The sequence below is a fragment of the Thunnus thynnus genome, chromosome 16 (genome assembly GCF_963924715.1).
Source record: "Thunnus thynnus chromosome 16, fThuThy2.1, whole genome shotgun sequence".
NCBI lineage: Eukaryota > Metazoa > Chordata > Actinopteri > Scombriformes > Scombridae > Thunnus > Thunnus thynnus.
The window spans coordinates 57,501-70,146 of record NC_089532.1 but is presented as its reverse complement, the minus strand read 5'-3'; the positions used below and the strand labels follow the sequence as shown (position 1 = coordinate 70,146).

The 12,646-nt window shown below is 38.2% G+C and overlaps 1 protein-coding gene across 7 annotated transcripts in view; it reads right to left on the bottom strand.

The window, feature by feature from the left end:
- Positions 1–12,646, bottom strand: part of tecpr2 (tectonin beta-propeller repeat containing 2) — a 31,346-nt gene that overhangs the window by 15,322 nt on the left and 3,378 nt on the right. For all 7 annotated transcript variants that reach the window (XM_067613654.1, XM_067613652.1, XM_067613655.1 and 4 more), the window contains 7 exons: positions 12,473–12,601; positions 12,254–12,385; positions 12,009–12,166; positions 11,583–11,736; positions 11,065–11,217; positions 3,719–3,851; positions 1,384–1,610 (listed from right to left, as the gene is read on the bottom strand). In XM_067613654.1, the coding sequence (XP_067469755.1) occupies positions 1,384–1,610; positions 3,719–3,851; positions 11,065–11,217; positions 11,583–11,736; positions 12,009–12,166; positions 12,254–12,385; positions 12,473–12,601 (1,086 nt within the window). The remainder of the gene's footprint in view (positions 1–1,383; positions 1,611–3,718; positions 3,852–11,064; positions 11,218–11,582; positions 11,737–12,008; positions 12,167–12,253; positions 12,386–12,472; positions 12,602–12,646) is intronic.

Below are 12,646 nucleotides of genomic sequence, written 5' to 3'. Positions count from 1 at the left end.
AACTGTCTTCACTACCTGAACGTGTCGTAAGTCGCTGGTTTCAGCCTGATGAACGTCACCTGTTAATGAGGAGCTGAAAGTTCCTGTGATCTGCTTATTAGCATCATAGACACCTCCAAAATGTCCATATGAGGTTACCTGTTCTTCTCTGTTTCTGGGTGAGTTTCATTCACAAACAAGAATTTCACACTGTAGAGCTTCAAGTTAAGTTTATAAGTGCCAGTATTAGAGGACCTGAAACAATCAACATCAGCTGCACTGTGACAGAAATAAAGAGGGAACGCTTTGACATGAAGTTAGATGCTAAATAATGTCTTTCTATAGCAAAGCGCTCCACGATTAATATGAGAGGTGGTCATGTGACAGTCACGGAGACATTAGAGGAGAGAATATTACAGCCTACAGTAGGTGACATTACTCTGCAACACAACATGATACTGGACAGAGACACTGAGCCAGCTGTTTACTACTGACAGAAACATCTGGCAGCTGTTTACAGCTGCTGATATGTAGAAGCTGCTGCGTCAGAACATGACAATAAAATCATAAAATCTAAAAACCCTCTCAGTAAACTGGCTGCCATGATGATGATAATATGGTGAACAGAGTATTAATTTTGCATATTTGCTCATTTATTTCAGTACTTTAGTTGATTTCTGTTTATCATATTTAAACTCCAAATTCAGTCAGATGAAGATTTTATGATTTCAATCAAACAGGTTTTTATCTCGTGAAGAACATCAGACTTTATAATATAAATGTTCTTAAATCACTTGTATGTGTTAAATGAATCTTTGTACAAGCACTTCTTGCATGAGGCCTCAATGGCAAGTGGATAGTGCCAGTTTAAGGATTACCAGGAACGGGAGAAGGAGCAGTCGACCCTTTTGTCGCCATCAGACCGCACAGAGTTTTGAATGAGATTGATTGGGACGGAAGACGAGAGACCGGCGGCAATGTTAAAATGAGTGGAAGGAAAGTCTACCCGCGGAGGTGTGTATATCATAATTGCCATATTAAAATACTACTACGTACTAAGTATGCTTGAACTTGGTACGTTGGTTTGAAAGTGTGATACACATGTACGTCACCTGGTGACTATCAGATATTGCAGCATTTTTAACATGTTTATTTTTATGACTCTGTGGTGTTGCTGTAAGATGGGATGAGTTTGGATTTAGGCTATTTAATATGTGTTTTATATATTATTTCACTTACCCACAAAGAGAGAACTATCAAGTTAATTGTTAACGCTGCGTGTAAATGACACACAGTGTGTGTGTATTTGTTAAATTGCTTTTATTTTGTTTCTCACTTAAATGTCACATGACAGTCTTCCATGGCCATGGCACTGTTTACTCACCATAGCCTAATGTATCTCACCTCTAGCTGCTCGTCATGCTCCTCCGCCTCCTCCACCTCCTCCTCTTCTTCTTCTTCTTCGTTTCCCTCTTCACCATGTCTCTCCCCTCCTCCCCCTCCTTCTCTCCCCCCTCCCTCTACAATGATGGCCATGGTTCTGATTGGCTGAGCCGTCTCCACTGATCCGGTTGGTGGGAGGATGGTGGGCGTGGTCAAAGGTGAGGACAGCCGCACTGAGAACTCTGACACTGGGGGAGAGAGACAGGTGTATTTGCAGTAGCAGTAGCAGTAGCAGTGCTAGTAGAAGTAGTAGCAGTGGCAGTAGTAGCAGTAGCAGTAGTAGTAGTAGCAGTAGCAGTGGTAGCAGTAGTAGCAGTAGCAGTAGCAGTAGTAGCAGTAGCAGTAGCAGTAGTAGCAGTAGCAGTAGCAGTGGTAGCAGTAGTAGCAGTAGCAGTAGCAGCGGTAGTAGCAGTAGCAGTGGCAGTAGCAGTAGTAGCAGTAGCAGTGGTAGCAGTAGTAGCAGTAGTAGCAGTAACAGTAGTAGCAGTAGCAGTAGTAGCAGTAGCAGTAGCAGTAGTAGCAGTACAGTAGCAGTGGTAGTAGCAGTAGCAGTAGCAGTGGCAGTAGTAGCAGTAGCACTAGCAGTGGCAGTGGCAGTAGTAGCAGTAGCAGTGGCAGTAGCAGTAGTAGCAGTAGCAGTGGTAGCAGTAGTAGCAGTAGTAGCAGTAACAGTAGTAGCAGTAGTAGTAGTAGCAGTAGCAGTAGCAGTAGTAGCAGTAGCAGTAGCAGTAGCAGTGGCAGTAGTAGCAGTAGCAGTAGCAGTGGCAGTGGCAGTGGCAGTAGTAGCAGTAGCACTAGCAGTGGCAGTGGCAGTAGTAGCAGTAGCAGTGGCAGTGGCAGTAGTAGCAGTAGCAGTAGTAGTAGTAGCAGTAGCAGTGGTAGCAGTAGTAGCAGTAGCAGTAGCAGTAGTAGCAGTAGCAGTAGCAGTGGTAGCAGTAGTAGCAGTAGCAGTAGCAGTGGTAGTAGCAGTGGTAGTAGCAGTAGCAGTGGCAGTAGCAGTAGTAGCAGTAGCAGTAGCAGTGGTAGCAGTAGTAGCAGTAACAGTAGTAGCAGTAGCAGTAGTAGCAGTAGCAGTAGCAGTAGTAGCAGTACAGTAGCAGTGGTAGTAGCAGTAGCAGTAGCAGTGGCAGTAGTAGCAGTAGCACTAGCAGTGGCAGTGGCAGTAGTAGCAGTAGCAGTGGCAGTAGCAGTAGTAGCAGTAGCAGTAGCAGTGGTAGCAGTAGTAGCAGTAGTAGCAGTAACAGTAGTAGCAGTAGAAGCAGTAGCAGTAGCAGTAGCAGTAGCAGTAGTAGCAGTAGCAGTAGCAGTGGTAGTAGCAGTAGCAGTAGCAGTGGCAGTAGTAGCAGTAGCAGTAGCAGTGGCAGTGGCAGTAGTAGCAGTAGCACTAGCAGTGGCAGTGGCAGTAGTAGCAGTAGCAGTAGTAGCAGTAGCAGTGGCAGTAGCAGTAGTAGCAGTAGCAGTAGCAGTAGCAGTGGTAGCAGTTGTAGCAGTAGCAGTAGCAGTAGTAGCAGTAGCAGTAGCAGTGGTAGCAGTAGTAGCAGTAGCAGTAGCAGTGGTAGTAGCAGTGGTAGTAGCAGTAGCAGTGGCAGTAGCAGTAGTAGCAGTAGCAGTAGCAGTGGTAGCAGTAGTAGCAGTAGTAGCAGTAACAGTAGTAGCAGTAGCAGTAGTAGCAGTAGCAGTAGCAGTAGTAGCAGTACAGTAGCAGTGGTAGTAGCAGTAGCAGTAGCAGTGGCAGTAGTAGCAGTACAGTAGCAGTAGTAGCAGTAGCAGTAGCAGTAGCAGTAGCAGTGGCAGTAGTAGCAGTAGCACTAGCAGTGGCAGTGGCAGTAGTAGCAGTAGCAGTGGCAGTAGCAGTAGTAGCAGTAGCAGTAGCAGTAGCAGTGGTAGCAGTAGTAGCAGTAGTAGCAGTAACAGTAGTAGCAGTAGTAGCAGTAGCAGTAGCAGTAGCAGTAGCAGTAGTAGCAGTAGCAGTAGCAGTGGTAGTAGCAGTAGTAGCAGTGGCAGTAGCAGTAGTAGCAGTAGCAGTAGCAGTGGTAGTAGCAGTAGTAGCAGTAGCAGTAGTAGCAGTAGCAGTAGCAGTGGTAGTAGCAGTAGTAGCAGTGGCAGTAGCAGTAGTAGCAGTAGCAGTAGCAGTAGCAGTAGCAGTAGTAGCAGTAGCAGTAGCAGTAGTAGCAGTAGCAGTAGCAGTGGTAGTAGCAGTAGTAGCAGTGGCAGTAGCAGTAGTAGCAGTAGCAGTAGCAGTGGTAGTAGCAGTAGCAGTAGCAGTGGCAGTAGTAGCAGTAGCAGTATTACTTACAGTTGGAGGCCAGTCCCTCAGGGCTGTTGGACAAGCGGATGATGTCTCTGTCTCCTTTAAGAATGAAGATCTCGTTGTCACAACATGAGACTGACACAATGTCTCCACTGCTCTCCAACGCACCAATGATCACCTGAATGCAACACAATTGATCAGATCCATATCAGATATATATTGTATAGTCATACTGTATATGTTGTATATACACTGAATATACTATATATACAGCTGATGTCAGAGAAATGACAGGAAATGAGGGGGAGGGATGGTAAATGACACACAACAAGGATGAATTGGCAACGTTGTTGTTAACACCTCAGCCATATTCAGTTGTTTTTGTTCACTAATGGTGTTATGGTGCCATGTTTGAATGTGCATCTAACACAGGCACAACACACGTTTCTGCAAACGATTTTACACTGTTCCCATTTGTCTGTAATGTGACAAGAAATGCAGCAAATGCACCAGCAGAGGAGGTTAAGCGGTTACAATATTTTTGACATGATATCAGTGTACCTTGTTAACAGTATCTTGTACATCATTAACAGTATCTTTTAACGTGTTAACAGTAGCTTGTTACTCATTAATAGCATCTTTTAGCTTGTTAATAGTATGTTGTATCTCCTTAACAACTCCTTAACAGTATCTTTTACATCATTAACAGTATCTTGTACCTCATAAACAGTATCTTATACCTTAGTAACAGTATCTTGTACCTCATTAACAGTATCTTATACCTCATTAACAGTATCTTATACCTTAGTAACAGTATCTTGTACCTCATTAACAGTATCTTATACCTCATTAACAGTATCTTGTACCTCATTAACAGTATCTTATACCTTAGTAACAGTATCTTGTACCTCATTAACAGTATCTTATACCTTAGTAACAGTATCTTGTACCTCATTAACAGTATCTTATACCTCATTAACAGTATCTTGTACCTCATAAACAGTATCTTGTACCTCATAAACAGTATCTTGTACCTCATTAACAGTATCTTATACCTCATTAACAGTATCTTATACCTTAGTAACAGTATCTTGTACCTCATAAACAGTATCTTGTACCTCATTAACAGTATCTTGTACCTCATTAACAGTATCTTATACCTCAGTAACAGTATCTTATACCTCATAAACAGTATCTTGTACCTCATTAACAGTATCTTGTACCTCATTAACAGTATCTTATACCTCAGTAACAGTATCTTATACCTCATAAACAGTATCTTGTACCTCATTAACAGTATCTTGTACCTCATTAACAGTATCTTGTACCTCAGTAACAGTATCTTGTACCTCAGTAGCAGTATCTTATACCTTAGTAACAGTATCTTGTACCTCATTAACAGTATCTTATACCTCATTAACAGTATCTTATACCTTAGTAACAGTATCTTGTACCTCATTAACAGTATCTTGTACCTCATTAACAGTATCTTATACCTTAGTAACAGTATCTTGTACCTCATTAACAGTATCTTATACCTCAGTAACAGTATCTTATAACTCATTAACAGTATCTTATACCTCAGTAACAGTATCTTATACCTCATTAACAGTATCTTATACCTCATTAACAGTATCTTATACCTCATTAACATTATCTTATACCTCAGTAACAGTATCTTATACCTCAGTAACAGTATCTTGTACCTCAGTAACAGTATCTTATACCTTAGTAACAGTATCTTGTACCTCATTAACAGTATCTTATACCTTAGTAACAGTATCTTGTACCTCATTAACAGTATCTTATACCTCATTAACAGTATCTTGTACCTCATTAACAGTATCTTGTACCTCAGTAACAGTATCTTATACCTCATTAACAGTATCTTGTACCTCATTAACAGTATCTTGTACCTCATTACCTCATTAACAGTATCTTATATCTCATTAACAGTATCTTTTACCTCATTAACAGTATCTTGTACCTCATTACCTCATTAACAGTATCTTATACCTCATTAACAGTATCTTATACCTCATTATCAGTATCTTGTACCTCATTACCTCATTAACAGTATCTTTTACCTCATTAACAGTATCTTGTACATCATTAACAGTATCTTATACCTCATTAACAGTATCTTGTACCTCATTAACAGTATCTTATACCTTATTAACAGTATCTTATACCTCATTAACAGTATCTTATACCTCATTAACAGTATCTTGTACCTCATTAACAGTATCTTATACCTCATTATCAGTATCTTGTACCTCATTACCTCATTAACAGTATCTTATACCTCATTATCAGTATCTTGTACCTCATTAACAGTATCTTATACCTCATTAACAGTATCTTATACCTCATTAACAGTATCTTGTACCTCATTAACAGTATCTTATACCTCATTATCAGTATCTTGTACCTCATTACCTTATTAACAGTATCTTACACCTCATTAACAGTATCTTGTACCTCATTAACAGTATCTTATACCTCATTAACAGTATCTTGTACCTCATTACCTCATTAACAGTATCTTACACCTCATTAACAGTATCTTGTACCTCATTATCAGTATCTTATACCTCATTAACAGTATCTTGTACCTCATTATCAGTATCTTATACCTCATTAACAGTATCTTGTACCTCATTAACAGTATCCTGTACCTCATTGACAGTATCTTACACCTCATTAACAGTACCTTGTACCTCATTATCAGTATCTTATACCTCATTAACAGTATCCTGTACCTCATTAACAGTATCTTGTACCTCATTAACAGTATCTTATACCTCATTATCAGTATCTTATACCTCATTAACAGTATCTTATACCTCATTAACAGTATCTTGTACCTCATTAACAGTATCTTATACCTCATTACCTCATTAACAGTATCTTACACCTCATTAACAGTATCTTGTACCTCATTATCAGTATCTTATACCTCATTAACAGTATCTTGTACCTCATTAACAGTATCCTGTACCTCATTGACAGTATCTTACACCTCATTAACAGTACCTTGTACCTCATTATCAGTATCTTATACCTCATTAACAGTATCCTGTACCTCATTAACAGTATCTTACACCTCATTAACAGTGTCTTGTACCTCATTATCAGTATCTTATACCTCATTAACAGTATCTTGTACCTCATTAACAGTATCTTGTACCTCATTATCAGTATCTTGTACCTCATTAACAGTATCTTATACCTCATTAACAGTATCTTGTACCTCATTACCTCATTAACAGTATCTTATACCTCATTAACAGTATCTTTTACCTCATTAACAGTATCTTTTACCTCATTATCAGTACCTTGTACCTCATTATCAGTATCTTATACCTCATTAACAGTATCCTGTACCTCATTAACAGTATCTTGTACATCATTAACAGTATCTTATACCTCATTAACAGTATCTTGTACCTCATTAACAGTATCCTGTACCTCATTAACAGTATCTTACACCTCATTAACAGTATCTTGTACCTCATTAACAGTATCTTGTACCTCAGTAACAGTATCTTATACCTCATTAACAGTATCTTATACCTCATTAACAGTATCTTGTACCTCATTACCTCATTAACAGTATCTTATACCTCATTAACAGTATCTTTTACCTCATTAACAGTATCTTGTACCTCATTACCTCATTAACAGTATCTTTTACCTCATTAACAGTATCTTGTACATCATTAACAGTATCTTGTACCTCAGTAACAGTATCTTATACCTCATTAACAGTATCTTATACCTCATTAACAGTATCTTGTACCTCATTACCTCATTAACAGTATCTTTTACCTCATTAACAGTATCTTGTACCTCATTAACAGTATCTTGTACCTCAGTAACAGTATCTTATACCTCATTAACAGTATCTTATACCTCATTAACAGTATCTTGTACCTCATTACCTCATTAACAGTATCTTATACCTCATTAACAGTATCTTTTACCTCATTAACAGTATCTTGTACCTCATTACCTCATTAACAGTATCTTTTACCTCATTAACAGTATCTTGTACCTCATTACCTCATTAACAGTATCTTATACCTCATTAACAGTATCTTTTACCTCATTATCAGTACCTTGTACCTCATTATCAGTATCTTATACCTCATTAACAGTATCCTGTACCTCATTAACAGTATCTTGTACATCATTAACAGTATCTTATACCTCATTAACAGTATCTTGTACCTCATTAACAGTATCCTGTACCTCATTAACAGTATCTTACACCTCATTAACAGTATCTTGTACCTCATTAACAGTATCTTGTACCTCAGTAACAGTATCTTATACCTCATTAACAGTATCTTATACCTCATTAACAGTATCTTGTACCTCATTACCTCATTAACAGTATCTTATACCTCATTAACAGTATCTTTTACCTAATTAACAGTATCTTGTACCTCATTACCTCATTAACAGTATCTTTTACCTCATTAACAGTATCTTGTACATCATTAACAGTATCTTATACCTCATTACAGTATCTTGTACCTCATTAACAGTATCTTATACCTCATTAACAGTATCTTGTACCTCATTAACAGTATCTTATACCTCATTATCAGTATCTTGTACCTCATTAACAGTATCTTATACCTCATTAACAGTATCTTGTACCTCATTAACAGTATCTTGTACCTCATTAACAGTATCTTGTACCTCAATAACAGTATCTTATACCTCATTATCAGTATCTTGTACCTCATTACCTTATTAACAGTATCTTACACCTAATTAACAGTATCTTGTACCTCATTAACAGTATCTTATACCTCATTAACAGTATCTTGTACCTCATTATCAGTATCTTATACCTCATTAACAGTATCTTGTACCTCATTAACAGTATCCTGTACCTCATTGACAGTATCTTACACCTCATTAACAGTACCTTGTACCTCATTATCAGTATCTTATACCTCATTAACAGTATCCTGTACCTCATTAACAGTATCTTGTACCTCATTAACAGTATCTTATACCTCATTATCAGTATCTTATACCTCATTAACAGTATCTTATACCTCATTAACAGTATCTTGTACCTCATTAACAGTATCTTATACCTCATTACCTCATTAACAGTATCTTACACCTCATTAACAGTATCTTGTACCTCATTATCAGTATCTTATACCTCATTAACAGTATCTTGTACCTCATTAACAGTATCCTGTACCTCATTGACAGTATCTTACACCTCATTAACAGTACCTTGTACCTCATTATCAGTATCTTATACCTCATTAACAGTATCCTGTACCTCATTAACAGTATCTTACACCTCATTAACAGTGTCTTGTACCTCATTATCAGTATCTTATACCTCATTAACAGTATCTTGTACCTCATTAACAGTATCTTGTACCTCATTATCAGTATCTTGTACCTCATTAACAGTATCTTATACCTCATTAACAGTATCTTGTACCTCATTACCTCATTAACAGTATCTTATACCTCATTAACAGTATCTTTTACCTCATTAACAGTATCTTGTACCTCATTACCTCATTAACAGTATCTTTTACCTCATTAACAGTATCTTGTACATCATTAACAGTATCTTATACCTCATTAACAGTATCTTGTACCTCATTAACAGTATCCTGTACCTCATTAACAGTATCTTACACCTCATTAACAGTATCTTGTACCTCATTATCAGTATCTTATACCTCATTAACAGTATCTTGTACCTCATTAACAGTATCTTGTACCTCATTATCAGTATCTTGTACCTCATTAACAGTATCTTGTACCTCATTAACAGTATCTTGTACGTCAGTAACAGTATCTTATACCTCATTAACAGTATCTTATACCTCATTAACAGTATCTTGTACCTCATTACCTCATTAACAGTATCTTATACCTCATTAACAGTATCTTTTACCTCATTAACAGTATCTTGTACCTCATTACCTCATTAACAGTATCTTTTACCTCATTAACAGTATCTTGTACATCATTAACAGTATCTTATACCTCATTAACAGTATCTTGTACCTCATTAACAGTATCTTATACCTCATTAACAGTATCTTGTACCTCATTAACAGTATCTTATACCTCATTATCAGTATCTTGTACCTCATTAACAGTATCTTATACCTCATTAACAGTATCTTGTACCTCATTAACAGTATCTTATACCTCATTAACAGTATCTTGTACCTCAATAACAGTATCTTATACCTCATTATCAGTATCTTGTACCTCATTACCTTATTAACAGTATCTTACACCTAATTAACAGTATCTTGTACCTCATTAACAGTATCTTATACCTCATTAACAGTATCTTGTACCTCATTACCTCATTAACAGTATCTTACACCTCATTAACAGTATCTTGTACCTCATTATCAGTATCTTATACCTCATTAACAGTATCCTGTACCTCATTAACAGTATCCTGTACCTCATTAACAGTATCTTATACCTCATTAACAGTATCTTTTACCTCATTAACAGTATCTTGTACATCATTAACAGTATCTTATACCTCATTAACAGTATCTTGTACCTCATTAACAGTATCTTATACCTCATTAACAGTATCTTGTACCTCATTAACAGTATCTTATACCTCATTATCAGTATCTTGTACCTCATTAACAGTATCTTGTACCTCATTAACAGTATCTTATACCTCATTAACAGTATCTTGTACCTCATTAACAGTATCTTATACCTCATTATCAGTATCCTGTACCTCATTACCTTATTAACAGTATCTTACACCTCATTAACAGTATCTTGTACCTCATTAACAGTATCTTATACCTCATTAACAGTATCTTGTACCTCATTACCTCATTAACAGTATCTTACACCTCATTAACAGTATCTTGTACCTCATTATCAGTATCTTATACCTCATTAACAGTATCCTGTACCTCATTAACAGTATCCTGTACCTCATTAACAGTATCTTATACCTCATTAACAGTATCTTGTACCTCATTATCAGTATCTTATACCTCATTAACAGTATCTTGTACCTCATCAGTATCTTGTACCTCATTAACAGTATCTTATTCCTCATTAACAGTATCCTGTACCTCATTAACAGTATCTTACACCTCATTAACAGTATCTTGTACCTCATTATCAGTATCTTATACCTCATTATCAGTATCTTATACCTCATTAACAGTATCCTGTACCTCATTAACAGTATCTTACACCTCATTAACAGTATCTTGTACCTCATTATCAGTATCTTATACCTCATTATCAGTATCTTGTACCTCATTAACAGTATCTTATACCTCATTAATAGTATCTTATACCTCATTAACAGTATCTTGTACCTCATTAAAAGTATCTTGTACCTCGTTAATGCAGTCTAGGACATAGATGCTGTACTCGTTCCAGCTGAGGATCCAACCCTCTCTGAGGAAACAGCTGAGCAGACCGAGCTGTCTGTCTGCTGGGCGGTAAGCTCCGATTGGTCCAGGACGAGGAAATAACTCAAACTGAGGAATCTGACAGAGTGAGACAGGTAGGTGAGACAGGTAGAAAGCATTTATGGTTATTACCATTAACAGTCAGTAGAGCAGAACTGACACCACGTGTTCCTGTCTGTTACAGAAAGAGGAGCAGTAATAACACTTAGCAGCAGTTACTAAGCAGTATACTAACTAATACTAATATTACAAAAGCACGCCAGCAGGAGCAGAAATACTAGCAGTACAGTAGCAGTAGTATTAGCAGTAGTAGCAATAATATTACCAGTACAGTAGCAATAGTAGTAGCAGTGGTAGCTCCAGCAGTAGTATTTGGTACTAGTTGCCATAGTAACAGCAGTAAGAGTACTACATATATGTGTTTGCAGTATGGTTGAGCGTACCTGCGTGTTGAACAGTGGTTTCAGCAGACGCGTGTCCTCTACCTGTCCTTTGATATCTGACCTCCAGAGTCGGAGTCCCGGCCGAGCAGCAAACACCTGCAGGTCGCTCTGCTTACAGAGCGCCGGCAGGAAGCACGCTCCAAACCTGCCGCTGCTGCAACACACACAGCTGCTGTCAGCACGGACAAATACAATATGGATGCCATATGGAGCTATGGTCACTGTTAAAATAACTGTCACATGTATGTAGTATGTTACATGTGTTGTATGTAACACATATTAGTATGTTACATGTATGTAGTATGTTACGTTTTATATGTCACATGTATGTAGTATGTCACCTGTGTTGTATGTTACATGTATGTAGTACGTCACCTGTGTTGTATGTTACATGTATGTAGTATGTTAAATGTGTTGTGCAGTGACCTCTTCCTGGGCTTGGTGCCCAGCTGCTGGACCTCCTGTGTCTGTGTGCAGTAAAGCAGAGATCTCTGCTGTGTCGAGACCAGCAGCACCTGGTGACTGTACTCCAACTGAACCACACCTGAAGACTCCTCCAACAGCAGCACAGGTTTACACACACCCTGCACACACACACATACATACACAAAAGTCAGGATGACGCTCTGGTTCGTATGATCTCATGTGAACTTGCTGTGTTGAGGTGTCACCTGGTCCAGGTCCAGAGCGGAGAACACCACTCGTCCTTTATCATCTCCAGAAAACAGTTTCATGCCATTCGTGCTCCAGGCCAGAGACGTGACCATCCCTTTATGGAGCCCAACCACATCAAAACGCCTCAGCTACAGACACACAGACACGTGTTACAGCTGATTAACAGACACACACACTGCTCTACCTGTCTAAAATACACCTATCCATCCGCTCACCTGTTTGTTGCGACCAGGAAGTGGAGACACCAGCTGGAAGACTGCCACACAGCCCGACGCTGTTCCCACGGCTACCAGATCATCAAAACAGCTCAGCAGCTTCACAGCTGTGATCGCATCACACTTTCCCTGAATACACACACACACACAGTGTTAAATGGTAAATGGACTGTA